Source organism: Panthera tigris, chromosome E2 (assembly GCF_018350195.1).
Source record: "Panthera tigris isolate Pti1 chromosome E2, P.tigris_Pti1_mat1.1, whole genome shotgun sequence".
Classification (NCBI taxonomy): domain Eukaryota; kingdom Metazoa; phylum Chordata; class Mammalia; order Carnivora; family Felidae; genus Panthera; species Panthera tigris.
The window spans coordinates 6,181,044-6,200,234 of NC_056674.1; the positions used below are offsets into that span (position 1 = coordinate 6,181,044).

General features: G+C 48.8%; 1 protein-coding gene and 1 pseudogene across 1 annotated transcript; both read right to left on the bottom strand.

Annotated features, from left to right (window-relative positions):
* Positions 1-1,163: 1,163 nt before the first annotated feature.
* On the bottom strand, positions 1,164-10,494 carry LOC122234252 (annotated as a pseudogene).
* A 4,772-nt stretch (positions 10,495-15,266) lies between these two features.
* LOC122234311 lies at positions 15,267-17,957 on the bottom strand. The gene is made up of 2 exons (XM_042970240.1): positions 16,495-17,957; positions 15,267-15,644 (listed from the first exon to the last, which is right to left on the bottom strand). The coding sequence occupies exons 1-2, from the start codon at positions 17,306-17,308 to the stop codon at positions 15,388-15,390; spliced, it is 1,071 nt and encodes a 356-aa protein (XP_042826174.1). The 5' UTR covers positions 17,309-17,957; the 3' UTR covers positions 15,267-15,387.
* Between the last annotated feature and the right edge of the window lie 1,234 nt (positions 17,958-19,191).

Below are 19,191 nucleotides of genomic sequence, written 5' to 3' on the forward strand. Positions count from 1 at the left end.
ATCTGGTTTTGACGAATGCTGTTCAGCTGCAGTAAGTCCTTGAGGGTCAAGATTTAAAAAATCAAGAGTAGGGGCGCCTGGGTGGCTCAGTCGGTTGAGCATCCGACTTCGGTTTGGGTCATGATCGCGCAGTCTGAATTCAAGCCCCGCGTTGGTCTCTGTGCTGAAAGCTCAGAGACTGCAGCCTTCTTCGGATTCTGTGTCTCCCTTTCTCTAACACTCCCATGTTCATGCTCTGTCTCTCTCTGTCTTAAAAATAAATAAACATTAAAAAAATTTTATAAAAAATCAAGACTAATCATAACGTGGTCAAGAAATTGAGATTGTAATGTAGACAGCCACGGGTATGTTTCCCTTTTTTGTTTCTATTTTTTTTAACATGTTTTTTAGTGTGCTATGTGCTTGTTCTGTAAATAGCTTGGTCTTGTGGGTTATAAGGAATGCCCGTAATATGTCGGATATTCCATAAGGCACAGAAGTCACAAATCAGGAGGAGATGTAGGCTGGGCCATTATCTGTCTTAATTGTGCGGCAGAAGCCCCAGGCTGCAATAGCATGCAGATATTGAATACCGCTTTGGTGTTTTCTTTTGTATGAGCTGAGACAAAAATAAAACCCAAGTAAGTATCTATAAATGCATGGATATACTTAGGTTTACCAAATGCAGGGTAAACTGTAACATCAGTCTGCCAAATCTCATTAGGCTTGCGGCTGCGGAGGCGGGGGTGTGGGGGGTGTTCCTGCTGGGAAGGAAACGGCATAGTAATTGACAGCCTGAGCAGGAGTGAATGATTTGTTTGGGCTCATTCACAGTAAGGTTCAATTGTTCGCTTAGAGCTAGCCAGTTTTGATGGTAAAGCTTATGGGAGGCTCTCATAAAGAGGATAAGATTCTTGAGAAACGATGTTGTCAACTAAGGCATTGCCTTCAACAATGGGCTCAGGAAGAGATATGGGAATGAATGTGAATGAAAAAAAGCGGGGAGGTGTGGGGTATTAGGGCTAATTGAATACTTTGGAGAAGTATAGCAAAGGCAGGGTCTGAGGGGAGGTGAAGAATATGAAAAGGAAAATTTTCCATTAAATGCACTGTATATTGAGAGTCAGAAACAATGTTTAAAGGCTGGGGGAAAGTTTCTATTGCTAATAACATGGCTCGTAATTCTAAATGCTGGGGAAAGCTGGGTCCAGTATAAGAAATATGTTCCCAGTTTTCCCCAACTCTCCAAAGGCAAGAAGCCTTGTGAGTTTTCCCTGAGACATCTGTAACACCATGAGGGCATTCTTAATAGGTTGTTTTAGCACGACTCCCTCAGGAACAGTGTTACTCTCTTGGTGAATCTTAAAACAAGGGTCAGAGAGGAGCCCATAAAATATATTGCCCACATAGTAGGCGAGAGCCAGGTGCAGCTCTAGCAAATAAGAGATGGCCTTGTCGAAGAAAGTGCTGCGAGGTAGCAAGTGATGTTTGCAGGGTCCTGACCTAACAATTCCCAGAATCTCTGACGTCCCTTTTGGATTAATTGTGCTATGTTGAATACGAGGGGGGTGAGAGTATGTCTAAGACTAATGGGGGTGAAGAGCCATTCAATTTTTAGAACTTTAATTGCAGCTTGCCTAATTAGTGTGGTAGAAAAATCCTTCGTATTAAGACTATTATAGCTGCAGAGGAAGGTTGGGATCTTGCCTATCATAACTACGAGAGGTGAGAATGGACTGAATATCATCCAGCTCCTTCTTTGCTGCTGGGGTGAGCTGGCGTGGTGATGTTAAGTTAGGATCACCAGAAAGCAGTATTAGGTCAGATGGGCATTAGTAATGCCCAGGAGGACGAACTCAAGTAACGGTGCCCCCAAATTTTTGTACATCATTAAGAGTACGAATCATTAGGAATGATCTGAATGAGGGGACGAATTTGAGTATTAAACATTTGCAGCCCCAAGCAAGAAAAAGGAGCCGACCTTTGTACTTTTTCAGGGGCTATTTTTAAACCCTGTTGTTGTTGTAGGTTGGGGAGAATGGCAGAGAGCTCATCTAAAGGTTGTTGATGCTGGGCACAAAAAAAGGATATCCTTCGTATACTGATAAATGATCAAAGAAGGAAACCACGTTTAATTGGCTCTAATGCTTCATTGATGTAAAACTGGCACATAGTTGGGCTATTAATTAAGCATCCCTTGGGGAAGGACTTTCCAATGGTAACAGGGTGTTGGCCTGCAGTGATTAAGAACAGGAATGGTAAAGGCAAATTTCTATCTTGTTTAGCTGAGGGGATTGTGAAAAAGCAATGTTTGAAATCAATAATAAGAATCAGCCAATTTTGAGACAATGTTGAGGGAGAGGGGTTCCTAGCTACAAGGGGCCAAAAGGCTCAATTACTGCATTAATAGCTCTGAGATCATGAAGAAGTCGCCATTTGCCATTTTTTTTAGGAACACAAAAGACAGGAGTATTCCAAGGGCTACTCCTAGGCTCTATATCCCCATTATTTAACTGTTCATCTACTAATTGTTGGAGATGAATCAATCGGTCCCCTTTTATTGGCCACTGCTCAACCCATACGGGTTAGTTTCCCATTTTAATGGAAGGGGCTAAATTTGAGCAGTGGCTAGGAAGAAACTTGTTTTAAGCTGAATATTCCATTGACTCAATAAGTCTCTTCCCCGTAAATTGATAGGGATATTCATCACATAGGGCTGTATGTAGGATATTTGATCATCAGGCCCTAAACATTTGTATAAGGTGAGACTGTCGGGAAGCCTGGGTGCCTCCAAATCCAACTAGGGTGGCTGTAGGGGCAGTAGCCCAGTGAGAAGGCCATAACATCAGCCCCTGTATCGATCAACGCTGAGAAAAGTTTCTCTCTGACCTTTATTTGCAAGAGAGGTTTGTCTTGAGAAATGTTGGCGAGTCAGTATTATTCTAAAGGTGAGTTTGTGCTCCAATGTTATGCCCAGAATTCACGATCCCCAAAGACCACCAGGGAGCCGAGTCCAATGCAAAAGCAAGGACTTTATTCAAGCTAGCTCGAGCTCAATCTCCTACTTGCACCGACGCAGCGGTGAGATACCGGGGAGAGAGAGAGAGCGAGTTTCAAAAGCACAAATGTTTTATAGGGGTCTAGGGGCAGCTGGTGGGGTGATGGTCGTGGCCTTAGCCGATTGGCTGGGCAAGGATCATGTTGCATCCACATGACTCCTGAAACAGAATGCTATGGGCACCAGTGACAGTCACAACAAAGTTTATTACAATGAGAGGCAAGGCCGACCCATCGGGACCAACACTCTTGATAAGAGTGCGGCCCCTAACAGCCGGGGTACAGAATAGCCGGGGGCTATAAAATATATACAGAATAGCCGGGGGCTATAAAAATATAGCCGATCACATTGTTTTATCATCACCTGGGAACAGAACAAAGAAACAGTCTCCAGATGAGTCAGAAACAATTGCCAGATGAGTTAGAAACAGTTGCCTAATGAGGTGTTTATTTTAGACTTTCTGCCTCTAAGTTGCAACCAGTGGATCTCCTTGACCCTGCCTCTGATGCTCTTATCTTTGAACTTTTGTTTGCTTAATTGGTGAAGCCTAATTTACAAGAGTATGAGGCGTAGTTTACAAGAGCAAAGCAAGGCTGTTATCTCTTAACCTTCAGTGTCAACACAAAGCTGTTATTTTTCAAGCTAAGCGTTAGCCCTACACTGCAATTTAACCCTTACAATCAGAGTCCCATTGCGCAGGTTGCCGGGTGTGGTTTGAACGGGAAGTTTGAACGGGTGAACAGGAAGTTACTCAAGGGGAGGGGATCTTAGCGGGTGAGCGGGAATTTCATTCTGCGGTTTTCCCTGAAAAGGGGGCCATGTCAGGGACATAGTCACTCAAGATGGAGGACACAGAGCAAAATGGAGTCGGCCGGCCTAGGTCCGCTCTTTCATTCCCCCCTTGTCATGTAGCTTACGGACCCAATCATGGGACCGGCTGCATTTCTATTTTGTCGTCTTCTGTTACTAGGGGCTTGTACTGAGCACGGAGGACCATTAGTTGGACGGCCCCCATGCGGTCCCTGACAAACTGGACCAGCCTGTTGATGCTACAGGGTCCGAGGGTTACTAGTAGGAGCAGGATGGCAAGGGGTCCGGCAAGGGCCGAGATGAGGGTAATTAACCAGGGAGACCAGTTGAACAAAGACTCATACCAGGACTGAGATTGTTCTCTAACTTTCGTTTTTGCAGCCCTTCCCTTATGAGGGCCATAGATTCTTTTACGACCCCCGAGTGGTCAACATAGAAGCAACATTCTTCCCCTAGGGCTGCACATAGTCCTCCTTGCTGCATGAATAATAGGTCTAATCCCCTTCTGTTTTGGAGTACTACTTCTGATAAGGAAGTAAGGGATTCCTGTAAATGAGAAATTGATTTCTCAATTCTATGTCTAAGTCAATGGCTGCCCTTAGGGTTCCGTAGTTTTTGTCCTGGATGATGAGTGAGGATATTTCGGTCCCTGCCCCCGCTAATCCCAGTCCCAATAGCGCAGCCAGAGTTAGGGTTGTAATAGGCTCTCTTTTACTTCGGGAGTTACTAGAGCCTAACCTATTAAGTATTTTTTTCCCCCCGAAAGGTACACTAGCCTGGGGATCAACTGCACGAGTATGCAGAAGCCTTCCTTTGAGGAGTTAAGGACTTAGGAGTGGACACAGGGAGCGAGGCCGCTGGAACAGGCCCACCATGAATTTTTGGGGGGAAGTAGATACACTGTCTCCCTGGGGACTGTTAGGGTTTCACTACAGAGATGTGACTGCCCCGGGGGGCACGTGGCCTATGCAAGTGCCCTGTCCTGTTATTGCCTGGAGGGTTAGTCTTGCAGTAGTCTGCTGCCATCTGCTGGAGTTAGAGTTGGAGGCTGTTGTATAATTGCCTTTAATGGCAATACCTTCGTAATATGGGGGCCAGACTAGACAGAGCCAACAGGACTTGGTCAGGTCGGGTCCAGAAGTGTTTAGTACCTGGTATGCTCCGACAACCGTGCTCCATAGGAGCTCTGTATCAGATAGTAAGTTGTGAGCCGGGGCAGAAGATGCGGGTGACGCTCCGGTAGGGACAGGGGATGTGGAGGGCCGTGTAGCGGGAGCCTGGGTGTTTCTGGGTGTGGCCGTCTGGGCGGGGGCAGGTCGGGGAACTAGTACTTGGTTGGGTCCTACCCCTGTGGGGGACTGCTGGGCAAGGGGGGTTCCTTGCATTCGGAGGGTAAATAACATTCCTTTATCTCGAGGCCCAAGTCTGACCTTGTCATAAAGCCTGACCCCCAGGTTTTTCCAGCTTCCCTCCCTGTTGCCTTTTTTCCTTGTTCTGTGAAAGATATTGACACAGGATTACCATGGCCCGAGACATACGGTGGTCGGGGGCCACCAGGCCGCATTACCACAATGATCTCCGGTGCGTGGTGGGGTCCACCAGATGTGTCCAGTGGTGACACATGACCAAGAGGCGCAGAAGTAGTCTGCCGCATCCCCGCAAGTGTCCCCACCGTCTTTTCCACCAGGACAGACATAGAAGTGAAAGTCTTATCGCCTGAACCCTGTGGTATCAACCCTGGGGTGGCCGGTATAACGGGGAAACAGGCTTTCTAAGTCTACTCGTAATTCCGGGAACCATGTGTCTCTAGAGTGGGTCTGGGATGTCTGATTAAGTATTGTCCCTGAGCTGGTGTCTATGATCTGCTAGGTAATGTTTTGGGGGGTGTGGGGACTCCCGGCAGCATGAGCAATGACAAGCAGAGTTAACAGAGTTACCAATATCAGGTGGGTTGAATGGGCTGTAGCTTGAGCGGGTTGTGTTGGTCCTGATTGATGGCCCATTGTGTGATGAAGTCCTTCCAGATCGAGGAGGGGTCCACTGGCTGAACGTGGGTGTGATGGACCCCAGTCGCGATGCCGTCTACTTTGAGAGTGGTGGGGGTTGTCAGCACCACGTTGTAGGGTCCCTTCCAGCATGACTCGAGGGTCTCTCGGCAGTGCCTCTTGACGTAGACCCAGTCTCCCGGCCTGTACTGGTGATGTGTCGGGGTTGGGCCGGCCTCATAGATGGCACAGAGGTGCGGCCAAATGTCCTCATGCACCTTCTGGAGCCCTCTCAAGGAAAGAAAAAGTTCTTGATCTTTAAACTCAGCAAGAAGTTCAGCTCAAAGGTTGGGAATAATAGGGGGTGGCCTGCCAAACATGATCTCATAGGGAGCAAAACCCAGGGTGTAAGGAGTGTTCCTAACCCGGTAAAGGGCATACAGTAGGAGAGTCACCCAGTCCCCACCAGTCTCCATGGTTAATTTGGTAAGGGTCTCTTTTAGGGTTCTATTCATTCTTTCTACCTGTCCTGAGCTCTGGGGCCTATAAGCACAATGTAATTTCCAGTTTGCCCCCATAGCCTTGGCTACTGCCTGCGTTACCTGTGAGATAAAAGCTGGTTCATTGTCTGATCCTATTGTGGCAGGAAAACCATACCTGGGTAAGATGTCTTCTAGTAGCTTCTTAGCCACCGTCTGAGCCGTTTCATGTTTGGTTGGGTACGCCTCCACCCAGCCAGAGAAGGTGTCTGTAAATACTAAAAGATATTTATAACCATACTTTCCTGGTTTAACTTCAGTGAAGTCAACCTCCCATTGGGCTCCCGGTCTGGTGCCTCTGAGCCTGGTTCCTTTTTTATTTGGTGTGGCTCTCGCGTTGGTGAGTTGGCAGGTCTTGCAGGCAGATACAACTTGCTCTATTTTGGTGTCCTGTTGGTGAATCTTGATTCTGGCATGTCGGATTAAGTCTTTTAATTTTTGGGCCCCCATGTGAGTAGATTGATGCATGTGCTCTAATACTCAGACTCCAAGCCCGTCTGGCAGCACGAGCTTCTTGTTAGGTGTATACCACCATCCCTTTATTTTATGGGCCATGGGGAGTTTCTTGATCCACTGAAAATCCTCCTGGGAGTATTTGGGCTGGTCTGGTAAAACTGGGTCTCCTGGGTCCGGTAGTTGTATGGTCATGGTGGGAACTGATGTAAGGGGTACTGCCTTGACTTCCTGGTCAGCCTTTCGATTAGCTCTAGCTACCACGTTATCAGTTTTCTGGTGCCCTTGGCAGTGGATAATGGCCAGCTTGGCAGGAAGCCATAAGGCCATAAGCAGGTCAAATATCTCCTGCTTATTTTTTATAGTCTGTCCTTCTGCCATCATTAACCCCCTCTCCTGATAAGTTGCCCCATGAATATGAGCCATGGCAAACGCATAACGGCTGTGTAGATGTTAAGCCGTTTTCCAGCTCCCAGCTTCAGTGCCTTGGTGAGGGCGATGAGCTCTGCTCGCTGGGCTGACGTTCCGGAGGGTAGAGCCTCCGCCTATACGGTGTCTGTTTTGGTGACCACCGCTGCACCCACATACCTGTGTCTGTCCCACATGAAGCTGCTGCCATCAGTGAACTAAGTAGCCTTGGCATCGGGGAGGGGCCGGTCGGTCAGGTCCGTCTGGAATCCATGTACTTGTTCCAGGATCCCCACACAGTCATGTAGTGGAGCACCTAGGTCAGGGTCGGGCAGCAGGGTTGCAGGATTGAGGGCTGCACTGGGGTGGAACCGCACTCGTGGAGGGTTGAGTAGGAGGCTCTGGTAATGGTGTGTTGCTCATCCATCTATCAGGAGGCTGTTTCAGGACCCCTTCAATGGCGTGTGGGGTCGTGATCCAGATCTCCTGTCCTAGGGTCAGTTTGTGTCCTTGACTAGGAGTGCTGTCACCACAATAATTCTTAGGCATGGCAGCCAGCCGGCAGCCACTGGGTCTAGCTTCTTGGACAGGTAAGCCACCGGGCGGTTCCAGGGGCCTAAGGCTTGAGTTAGAACCCCTTTTGCTATTCCCTTGTGTTCACCTACAAAGAGGTGGAAGGGTTTCGTAATGTCTGGTAGGCCCAGGGCTGGGGCACCTAGGGAGGGCCTTTTTTAACTGATTAAAGGCAGTTTCCTCTTTTTCAGTTCATTCAAATGTTTTCCCCTCTTGGGTAGCTTCATATAGGAGCCTGGTGATCTCAGCAAAACCCGGAATCCAGAGGCAGCAGTAGCCGGCCGATCCTAGGAATTCCCTTACTTCCCTTTGGGAGGTGGGAGTAGGGATCTTCAGGACAGTTTCTTTTCTGGCATCTGAAAACCGCCGCTGTCCGCCCTCCAGGATGTATCCCAGGTAACTTACCCTCTCCCTGCATATCTGAGCCTTTTTCGCGGATGCCCGGTACCCTAAGGCCCCCAGTGTAGCCAGCAGGTCCTGGGTCCCTCGCTCGCAGTCCTTGGCCGTGTCGGCAGCAATCAGGATGTCATCTATGTACTGTAGGAGGGTGAGGCCAGGGTGCTCCGTTCTGTACTCACCCAGGTCCTCGTGTAGTGCCTTGTAGAAGATGGTGGGCGAATTTTTGAACCCCTGAGGCAGCCGTGTCCAGGTGAGTTGCCCGCTGTAGCCCTCCTCTGGATCATGCCACTCAAAGGCGAACAAGGGTTGGCTTTAGGGTGCCAGCGGCAGACTGAAGAAGGCGTCCTTTAAATCTAGCACAGTATACCAGACCCTGGAGGGCACCAAGGAGTTCAAGAGAGTATATGGGTTGGGATCAGTTGGGTTTATGTCCGTGACCCTCTTCTTTACTTCCCAGAGGTCTTGTACTGGTCGATAGTCATTTGTGTGAGGCTTTTTGACTGGCAGTAGGGGGGTGTTCCAAGCAGATTGGCAAGGAACTAGTACCCCTAGGCTTCATAGTCTCCGGATGTGTGGCTGGATCCCATTCCAGGCCTCCTGAGACATGGGGTATTGTTTGATCCTTACCGGACCTTCTCCTGGTTTGAGCTCTACCAGGACCAGGGTCCTGTGAGCGACTAGTCCTACGCCCCCCATCTCTGCCCAAACCGAGGGGAATTCTTGTAGCCACCTGTCTATATTATCCTCTCTCGGGAGCGCCTCCTGGTGGAGGTGGTATTCATCCTCTAGTTTCATGGTCAGGACCTGATGGGGTGGCCCTTGCCATCAGTGACCTGAGGCCCCCCTTGTCTGAAAGTTATCTGAGCTCCAATCTTGGTCAGTAAGTCTTGTCCTAATAGCGGGTAGGGGCATTCCGGTATTACCATAAAGGAGTGGGATACCCTACCTGTCCCCAAATCTACCGTTCTTCAGGTAGTCCATGAATACTGGCTCATACCAGTTGCCCCTTGTACCCAGGACTTCTTGCTGGCTAGTTTTCCTTGTGGGGTGCGGAGGACCGAATGTTGTGCTCCGGTGTCGACAAGGAAGTCAACAGGGGTCCCCTCCACTTTGAGTTACCCTGGGTTTGGGGAGAGGGTCCAAATCCCAACTCCCCTAATCACTCAGTTCATCTGGCTCTAAGACTTTTACTCGGTCAGTCTTGCTTCCCTTCCCACCGGCCCTTTTCGGACAATCTCGGGCCCAATGCCCTATCTCCTTGCAGTATGCGCACTGATCTTTCTGCAGCCTCTGCTTCCCCCCCTTGGTGGTTCCTTTACCTCTTCTTGCATCGTCCACCAGCTGCCGGAGACGGCGGTCTCATTCCTTGGGGGAGTCAGCAGTAGTAGCTAGTAGTATTCTGGCCAGGTCTCGAGTCTGCTTACTGCTGGCAGCCACCATGGCGCGAGCCTGCTTATCCTCAGGAGGCTCCCGGTTATTATACACCTTTTCAGCTACTACTAGTAAGTCCTGCAGAGTTTTTTCTCCTAGTCTTTTTTCTCTAATTTTTTCTAATGTCTATGGCCGATTGGTTTACAAAGGCCATGATAACAGCTGCCTTGCTTTCTGGAGCCTCTGGATCCATGGGGGTATAAGTACGGAATGCCTCCATGATCCGTTCTAAAAAGGCAGCCGGAGATTCATTTTTTTCCTGTTGCACATTTCCTACCTTGGCCAAATTGGTTGGCTTTCTAGCAGCCATTCGGAGACCCCCCATTAGAGTCTGGCGGTAGACCCGGAGCCTCTCCTTACCTTCTGCCGTGTTGAAATCCCACTTGGGCTGAGTTAAGGGGAAGGAGGCATCTATCTGAGCCTGGTTGGTGGTGGGATTCCCGTCTGCACCCAGAACTAGTTTTCAGTCCTCATTGAGGATTCTTTCTCTTTACTCAGTCATGAACAGGACCTGCCAAAGCTGCTGGCAATCGTCCCACGTGGGCTGATGGGTAAAAAGAACAGAGTCTAATAAATCAATAAGCCCTGCCAGTTTCTCGGAAAACTTAGGATTCTGAGCTTTCCAATTGTAGAGGTCACTAGTGGCGAAAGGCCAATAGTGATGGGGCTGATACCCCTCCGCATCTGGGGGTCTGGTGTCTCGCAGGGGCAGAATAGTGGAGTCGGTGGTGGAGGCGGATTGCTCCCTCTGAGCCCCTTGTCTGGTAAAGGGTGGGCTTCCCACTGGAGCGTTTCCGCCTCCTGCTCTCGGAACAGTTTCTGCCTCCCCCAGAGGGGGAGGATGGTGTTCTTCCGGCATCCTAGGGGGGTTATACCTGGGGGAGGGGGGTTATACCTGGGGGGGGGTTATACGGGGGAGGAAAAATTAATTCTTCTTCAGTCCCCCCTTGTAGGACAGGGTAGAAGGATGCTGAAGGGTGGGTAAGACTTTTCTTTTTCTCCTTCTCTGTCCCCTGCAAAGCAAGAATGGGTTTTGGCTCCAGAGGGTGTGGGGCTAGGAAGGGCTTAAGCCAAGAGGATGGGTCTTCTACAAGGTCCTGCCAAGTGATAATGTAAGGAAGCTGATCAGGATGGCCTGTCTTAGGCTGAGAGATGATACCCCTGACTCAGTGGATGGTAGGGAGGTTGAAGGTCCCCTCTGGTGGCCATCCGACATTGAAAGCTGGCCACTCGCTAGAACAAAAAACCTGCCACCAACCCTTTCGGACTTCCACACTGAGGTTGTTAGCTCTTCCCTTGACATCCTTCAAGTGATCAATCATAATACTTAGAGGAGTAGTCTGAGTCTGTCCCATAACGTCCGTCCAGTAAGTCCACAGAACAATACAGAGAAACACAGAAACAAACAGAGGGCCCCTAGAAACAGTCTTCCAACTCCATGGAAGCAAAACTGAAAGCTAGATGACAGCCTCATGCCAACCGGCGGGAGTGACCCGCCTCATCTCAGACCTTTGAGGGGAATCCACGTCCCTCCAGAAGGGAGGATCGGAACGTCTTCGGAAACTCCGGGCCCATGGGCCTCCAGTGCATCCACTTAGACTGCACCGGGCACTACCAGAATTTCAGAAATGAGCTCACGCAGAAGAGACAGGGAACAGACAGACACTAACCATGGCCAATCAGGCTCTCTGGGTTGGGGGTTCCTCGGGGGTCTTGGGGATCCTGGACGAGCCCCCAAATGTTATGCCCAGAATTCGCGATCCCCAAAGACCACCAGGGAGCCAAGACCGATGCAGAAGCAAGGTGCCTTTATTCGAGCTAGCTCGAGCTCAATCTCCTACCTGCACCGACGCAGTGGTGAGATGCCAGAGAGAGAGCGAGCGAGTTTCAAAAGCACAAAGGTTTTAGAGGGGTCCAGGGGTGATGGTTGTGGCCTTAGCCAATTGGCTGGGGAAGGATCAGAGTCTTGTTGCACAGGTTGCCGGGCGTGGTTTGAACAGGAAGTTTGAATGGGTGAGTGGGAAGTTACTCAAGGGGAGGGGTTTTAGCGGGTGAGTGGGAATTTCTTTCTGCGGTTTTCCCGGAAAAGGGGGCCGTGTCAGGGACCTAGTCACTCAAGATGGAGGGCACAGAACAAAATGGAGTCGGCCAGCCTAGGTCCGCTCTTTCAAGTTTGTGCTCCCAAACCTGCCCTCTTTTCTAGGTTTGTTCACAGCTCTGGGGACCCAATAAGGAAGGATAAGGAGTTGAGCCAATTGCTGTCCTTTGTTGATGGTTATTAACTTAGAGGCCTGTGCCATAATTTTAATTTCCCCTGTGAAATCACTATCACCCCTGGAAGGACTAGAAGTCCTAGCCCTAGCACTACTCTATCTAGCACTAGCTGAATATTCCATTGAGTCAATGAGTCTGGATTGTGCTAGATCTTTCAAGAAGGAGACCAACATAGCCTTTGGGAAGTGGGCCAAATATACCAGAACGAATGAGGTATACATGTCCAGGCTGATTAAGTGTGATGATCTCCTGGGATTCTAAATCTAACCCTGCGCTTCTGCGGGTGGTGGCACATAGGGATCCCACGGATTTTGAGTAGCCTGGGCCTTGGGTTGGGGAGGGTGACTTTCCTTGTGGACAGAAAGGAGCCGTCCCCTCCCTTTGTTGTCCTGGATATGGAGGGGGGCACTCATTTGGGAGTTTCCCAAACTGAGGGGATGGCCGTCTTTATCAAATTTACACCTACAGTTATTTACCCAATGATTCCCTTTCTTGCATGGAGGTACAATCCTGGCAAGCCTGGCAAGCGGGAGTTTGGGGGAGTGTTTGTAAAGGGACAATCCTTTTTTAAGTGTCCTGCTTTTCCACAGCCAAAACGGGTTGGGTCAGATTGTTTAAAGGCCAAGGCAAGTAGCTTTGTTTTGTGGGGTTCTGTTCCCACGTTTTGACAGGTCTTAACGTATTCACTGATAGTGGCTCGGGGTTATTTGCATTGGGTTTGATATGCTTAAGAACTCTTTTGCAATCCTCATTAACATTTTCAACAGCCAGGGAAAGAAGTATTGTTTTGGCTGCTTCCATATTATCAGGCTGTCTTTGAATAGCCTTTTGGAGGCGCTTGATAAAATCCATATAGTTTTCAGTGGCCTCTTGTCAGAAATTAGTAAAGGACCCTGATGATTTTCCTGAAACGGGGATTTTATGAAAAACATGTCGCACTTTGAGTTTGCTGCCTTGGTTGTGTAAAGGGCAAACATAGCTAGCCTCCTGTAGCCTGGGAGTAAACTATGACCTATGTAAGCTTAGAAGGACCCCAGAATATAAGATGCTGAAACTGGGTTTCTTTTGGGCTTTCCTAGTGTTGCATCCACACAACTCCTGAAACAGAATGCTACGGGCACCAGTGACAGTCACAACAAAGTTTATTACAATGAGAGGCAAGGCCGACCGATCGGGACCAACACTCTTGATAAGAGTGTGGCCCCGAACAGCCGGGGTACAGAGTTTTTATAACCGATCACATCGTTTTATCATCACCTGGGAACAGAACAAAGAAACAGTTTCCAGATGAGTTAGAAACAGTTGCCTAATGAGGTGTTTACTTTAGACTTTCTGCCTCTAAGTTGCAACCAGTGGATCTCCTTGACCCTGCTTCTGATGCTCTTTTCTTTGAACTTTTGTTTCCTTAATTGGTGAAGCCTAATTTACAAGAGCATGTGGGGTAGTTTACCAGAGCAAAGCAAGGCTGTTATCTCTTAACCTTCAGTGTCAACACAAAGCTGTTATTTTTCAAGCTAAGCATTAGCCCTACACTACAATTTAACCCTTACATTTCCCCCTTTTCTTGTCAGTGAATCAATCCCTTGATTCATCATTAGGAACTAAGGGGATATAATTGGACCTGATCATCATAATTTTTATTTCTCTAACTCGCTTCTTGACATATTGTACTAACCAATTGATAATGCACGGGCCAATAGTTAACCCGAGAAGTAACAATAGCAGTGGCCCAGCTACGGCCATAAGCAGTGATGTGAGCCAGGGGGACCAAGAGAATAAACTCTGATACCAATTATTGCTGGCTTCCCTGACACGTTCCCTGGCCCTAAGATTATCCCTGACCAAACTGAGAGTGTCTCGGATTACTCCGGAATTGTTCGCATAAAAACAGCACGTTTCTCCAAGGGCCACGCAGAGGCCCCCTTCCTTCATGAAGAGTAAATCAAGCCCTCTTCTGTTTTGTAATACAACCTCAGCTAAAGAGTCTACTTGGTGTTCTAGCCGAGAAATTGAAGTTTCCGAGTAGCCTAGGTCTCGGTCCACTTGCTTGCTTACCGTTTTGAAAGTGTGGTCCCCCACAATGAGTCCAGCAGTTCCAATAGCTGTGGATCCCGCAATTGCCAGTCCCACTAGGAGTGGAATGAGGACTGGTGCTGCCCTTTTTACCCTGGAATGTCCTTCAAATAGACGTAAGTGTTCTCTCCCTGCTTCTCCGCTATATAGGTATATTTGTGGGAGAATATGAACTAGGATACAAATCTCTTGGGTGCCGACCCCGAGGTATGCGGCTGCAATGCAGGGGGTACTTCCTGATGAGCAAGCAAACCAGGCTCCAGGAAGGGCTCGGCTATATCTTGGGCGCTATCAGTATCTGAACTACTTGGAATATACACTTCTGCACAAGAGTTTTTCTAAGGCGAGTTCTGCCAATTAAATTCTTGGGACGCTATACACCAACCCTGCCCTTGGAGGTCTCCTAGGGTTAAAATTGGTCGTGAACCCCAAGGGCACACTGTCGTGCTTGGATTTAGCAATTTCACGACATGCTTTTCTATGTCTTGTTCAATGCTAGCATTTGTAGCCACTCCCACATAATATGGGGGTTTAGGGTTTAAACACAACCAACAATCTTGTACAATCTCAGTGTGAGATGAATTTAGCCAAGCATATGTAGAATCTACTACATCTAGCCAATGCGTCTCAGGGGAGAACAGGTTCTGGATATGACCTGTAGTTGGTAATTCCAACTTTGTGGGGGCACCCGATTGCGGGGTAGGTTGGGAAGGGACAGTCGGAAAGAGTGGGGGGTTTACAATCCTATCCTTGTTTGGCCCTACCGGATTGGGTGGAGTTTTTCTTTTAACCCGTTGTATAGTAAAGGAAATGCCCTTGTCAACTCCTGGAGCATACATCCTGAGACCCCAAGTGTGTCCAGTGTCCCAGGAAGAGGAAAAGGTACTGGAACTAGAAACCTTTTTTAAACATATTTTTGTTGGGTTACATTTTCCTTGAGTCTTACATTTGGGATCTGGAGTTCTAAGGAGGGTGATTAAGGGATCATGGCCCTGTCCTGCCAGCCAGGGGGCCAGCGTTTCACAACCCCATTTTGCACAATGGTATTGGCCTTTTCCTTCACATTCAACCTTTCTATTTGCAGGGCAACTGTATAACCCTGGTATGTTAGCCAATTTTTGTTCTTGATCCCTGTGTCCACATCCATAGGTAACCATATAGGGGTTTTCGGGGACCGGAGGAGCGAAGCCCGTTGACTGCTTATAATTAGTAACTCAAGTCCCCCATGAGTCCCCCACCAAGTCGCATAAATCAAACAAAAAACAAGGCACAGTGGAAGAGGTATTAGATGCTATCACCTTTCCCGTGACAGTGTCCCTGTGTTCCCATTGGTATGGCCAAAAAGATAGGGGATGCAATTCCATACAGTCCCCCACACTTATCACCATACAAACCCAGAAAATTATTATTCCTGCATCAGTCTTAGCTTTAAAGGATCTTCTGGATGCCTTTGAACCTTCCATTGCTGTTTGTTATCTGGTTCTGTATCAGTCTGGGTTGTTCCCGCCTTCACGCAGTTTTTCTTAACCTGAGAGTGATGAATCCAGGTTCGGACACCATCTACCTTCACGGCCGTGGGCGTAGTCAGAATCACGGTGTGTGGTCCTTTCCAGCGCGGCTCCAGGGTTTTAGGCTCATGCCTTTTGACCCAGACTAAGTCTCCTGGTTGAAAGGGGTGGGGAAGAACAGGAGGATGAGCGAAGGCTTCTCTCAAGGCCCTGGTTATTTCCTTCTGTACATGTTGCAGGGCCATGAGCGAAGCCAGCAAGTGGTCCTGTTCCAATGTTCCATTACATCGTCTCCTAGCCTCGGCAGGATAGGTGGAGGTCTGCCAAATAAAATTTCATAAGGGGAAAATCCCTTGACAAATGGAGTACAACGCGCACGCAAAAGGGCAAAAGGCAGGACATCAACCCGATTTTCGCCTGTCTCAAGGGACAATTTGGTTAAGGTCTCTTTTAGGGTCCGATTCATCCTTTCTACTTGACCCGAGCTCCGGGGTCTATATGCACAATATAATTTCCAATCTATTCCCAATGCCCGGGCTAGACCCTGGGACACCTGCGCCGTGAAGGCCGGGCCATTGTCTGATCCTAAGCTCAGAGGCAGCCTGAATCTAGGGATTATTTCCTTTAATGATTTCTTAACTGTCGCCTGAACCATTTCTGATTCAGTGGGGAACGCCTCGACCCACCCAGAGATGGTGTCTACAAAACCAAGCAAGCATTTATATCCATATTTCCCTGGTTTAATCTCAGTAAAATCTACTTCCCAAAAGCGGCCTGGCTCAATTCCTCTATCTCTTTTAGCTTCTGAAACCTTCCTATTTGCACCCTGATTTACTTGGGCGCAGCTTACACATCTTTCAACCACCTCTTCAATCTCTTTTCCCAGCCCTGTGCCCTGAACTTCTTCCGCACTAATTCCGCCATCTTCGTTCTTCCCAGATGAGTCCCTTGATGGAGCTGACCCAGCATGCGCCGCCCGAGTGCCGCGGGTAAGAGGATCTTACCTTCAGGATCCTGAAACCACTTTTGTCCCGGCATCTTACTTCCCCCTTTTCTGGAAATCCACTCCAAATCTTTAGGAGTGTAACGGGGCTCCAGTGGAAGCAGGGGCTCTGTCAAGATCGGTAGCTCCAAGGCACTTTCACTTTTAGTTAGGGCAGCTTCTCGGGCTGCTGCATCAGCCAGGCGGTTTCCAATTGCCTCTAGGGAGTTGCCTTTTTGATGTCCCGGGCAGTGAATGATTGCCAGCCTCGCAGGTTCCCAGATGGCTGCTAGAAGATCTAAAATTTCAGCTTTATTTTTGATGGCCTTGCCTTCTGTGAGGAGACCACGCTCTTGATAAATGGATCCGTGTACATGGGCAGTTGCAAAAGCATAGCAGTTGTCCATATAAATGTTAACTGACTTGTTTCTTCCAAGTTTTAGGGCTTTTGTTAGTGCGATGAGCTCTGCGCGTTGGGCTGAAGTTCCTGGGGGAAGGGTCTGTTGCCATAAAACTTCACGGTCTGTTGTCACCGCAGCACCGGCATACCTTTGCCCTTGAAACACAAAACTACTGACGTCTGAAAACATGCTGATATCAGGGTCATGTAAAGGAATGTCCGTAAGATCAGAGCGGAGGGACGAGATCATTGCCAAGGTTTCTGGGCAAGAGTGTAGAGGGGGATTCTGTCCTTCAGGCAGCAAAGTGGCTGGGTTTAAGGTTGTGGGAGCACAAAAACGTATTCGGGGCTGGTCGAGTAGCAATGCTTGATATTGGGTACCGAGCATTTGACAGCCATCGCTCTGGGGGAGCCCGCAGTAAAGTTTCCACTTCATGGGGCCCCGTGACAGACAATGCTTGCCCTAAGGTTAGTTTGTCTGCATCTTTAACTAGAAGCGCAGTGGCGGCAATTGTGGAATGCATGGGGGCCACCCGGAAGCTACTGGATCCAGCCGTTTTGATAAATAAGCCACTGGTCGGCGCCAAGGTCCTAGGCACTGTGTCAGAACTCCCTTGGCTACCCCCCCTTTTTCGGCTACAAACAAATGGAATGGCTTGGTGGGATCTGGCAGGGCCAAGGCTGGTGGGGTCATGAGAGCATCTCATAAGTCTTGGAAGGCTTTAGTTTGAGTCTCTCCCCACATGAAGGATTCTGGAGACCCTTTGAGGGTGGCATACAAAGGGGCTGCCAGTTCGGCAAAGCCAGGTATCCATAGTCTGCAGTAGCCTGCCGCCCCAAGGAACTCGCGGACTTGTTTGCGAGTTTTAGGCTGAGGAATATCGAGTATAGCCCAAATTATTTGTTCACCAAGATAGCGCTTACCTTTTTTAAGGTTGTAACCTAGATAGGTCACTGCAGTACGACAGACCTGTGCTTTTCTGGCTGACACTCGGTACCCCAGTTTTTGTAGAAGACTCAACAGTCCTTTGGTGGCATTCAGGCATTCTATATGAGAAGGGGCCGCCAACAAGATATCATCAACATATTGCAATAGAGTTACCTGTGGGTTGGAGATCCGAAATGGCTCTAAATCTTGGTGCAGGGCTTCATTAAAAAGAGTAGGAGAATTTTTAAATCCCTGGGGGAGTCGCGTCCAGGTGAGCTCTCTGGCTTTTCCCTCTTCAGGATCAGTCCATTCAAATGCAAATAGTGGCTGGCAAAGAAGGCATCTTTTAAGTCCAGAACTGTATAATACACCTGAGAAGGGGGAAGCAGACTAAGGAGAGTATAAGAGTTGGGTACAGTGGGATGAATGTCCATTACCCTGGCGTTTACTGCTCTTAGGTCTTGAACTGGCCGGAAATCGGATGAATTAGGCTTCCGGACAGGAAGAAGCGGAGTATTCCATGGCGACTTGCATGGGATCAAAATGCCAGAGTCGCGCAAACGCTTGATGTGAATAGCGATTCCCCGCCTAGCCTCCCGGGACATGGGATATTGTTTTAGTCTTACCAGAAGTGCGGATGCCTTAAGTTCCACTATTATGGGAGCTTGATGAATTGCCAGCCCAGGTGGATTGGTTTCAGCCCATACCTGGGGAAAATCCGCCTGGAGGCTTTTAAGGAGGGGATCGACTGCATGGACATTTTCATTAGGGACTGGAGTGAGCAGGCCCTCCTCCCCAAGTGGCACAGTCACCATTACTGTTGTTGGGCCATCCTGGCCGACTTTAATATGCATACCCCCTTCAGTGAATTTCAAAGAAGCCGTTAGTTTATGCAGTAGGTCTCTACCTAGTAATCCAGGGTAGGGGCATTCAGGCATGATTAGGAAAGAATGTGTAACAGTTTTACGGCCTAAATCTACTTGTCGTTCAGTGGTCCATTTACAAGTCTGGGACCCAGTTGCTCCTTGCACCAGGGTTGCCCCTTGCCTGGTGGGGCCAGGATCTTGTTTTAAAACTGAAAAGGTTGCCCCAGTGTCCACCAAGAAGGTCTTAGGTTGGCCCCCTATATTAACAGTAACCAATGGCTCAGAAGGGGCCACCGAGCTGCAGCCCCGTCAGTCGAAATCGACTCCCATCACAGATACCTGGGGTGGCCGAGTTTTGCGTTGGGCTAAGTTGGGGCAATCCTTTTTCCAGTGTCCCTCTTGTTTGCAATATGCACACTGATTTTTTCCTAGTGACACTTTAACCCTTTGTTTATCTTTTTTCTTTTGTTCAGACCAGAATTCTTTGGGCGTTCCGGGTTCTCTTCCCTCACGGGCATCCAGGAC

Bases quoted from the DNA above. Each gene is read 5' to 3' on its own strand.
- LOC122234311 (XM_042970240.1), bottom strand. From the start codon at position 17,308: ATGAAGTGGAAACTTTACTGCGGGCTCCCCCAGAGCGATGGCTGTCAA. The intron at 15,645-16,494 runs GTAAGATCCTCT...CCTTTCAACCAG, and splicing joins GTGGTTTCAGGATCCTGAAG to GAGACTTAGTCTGGGTCAAA.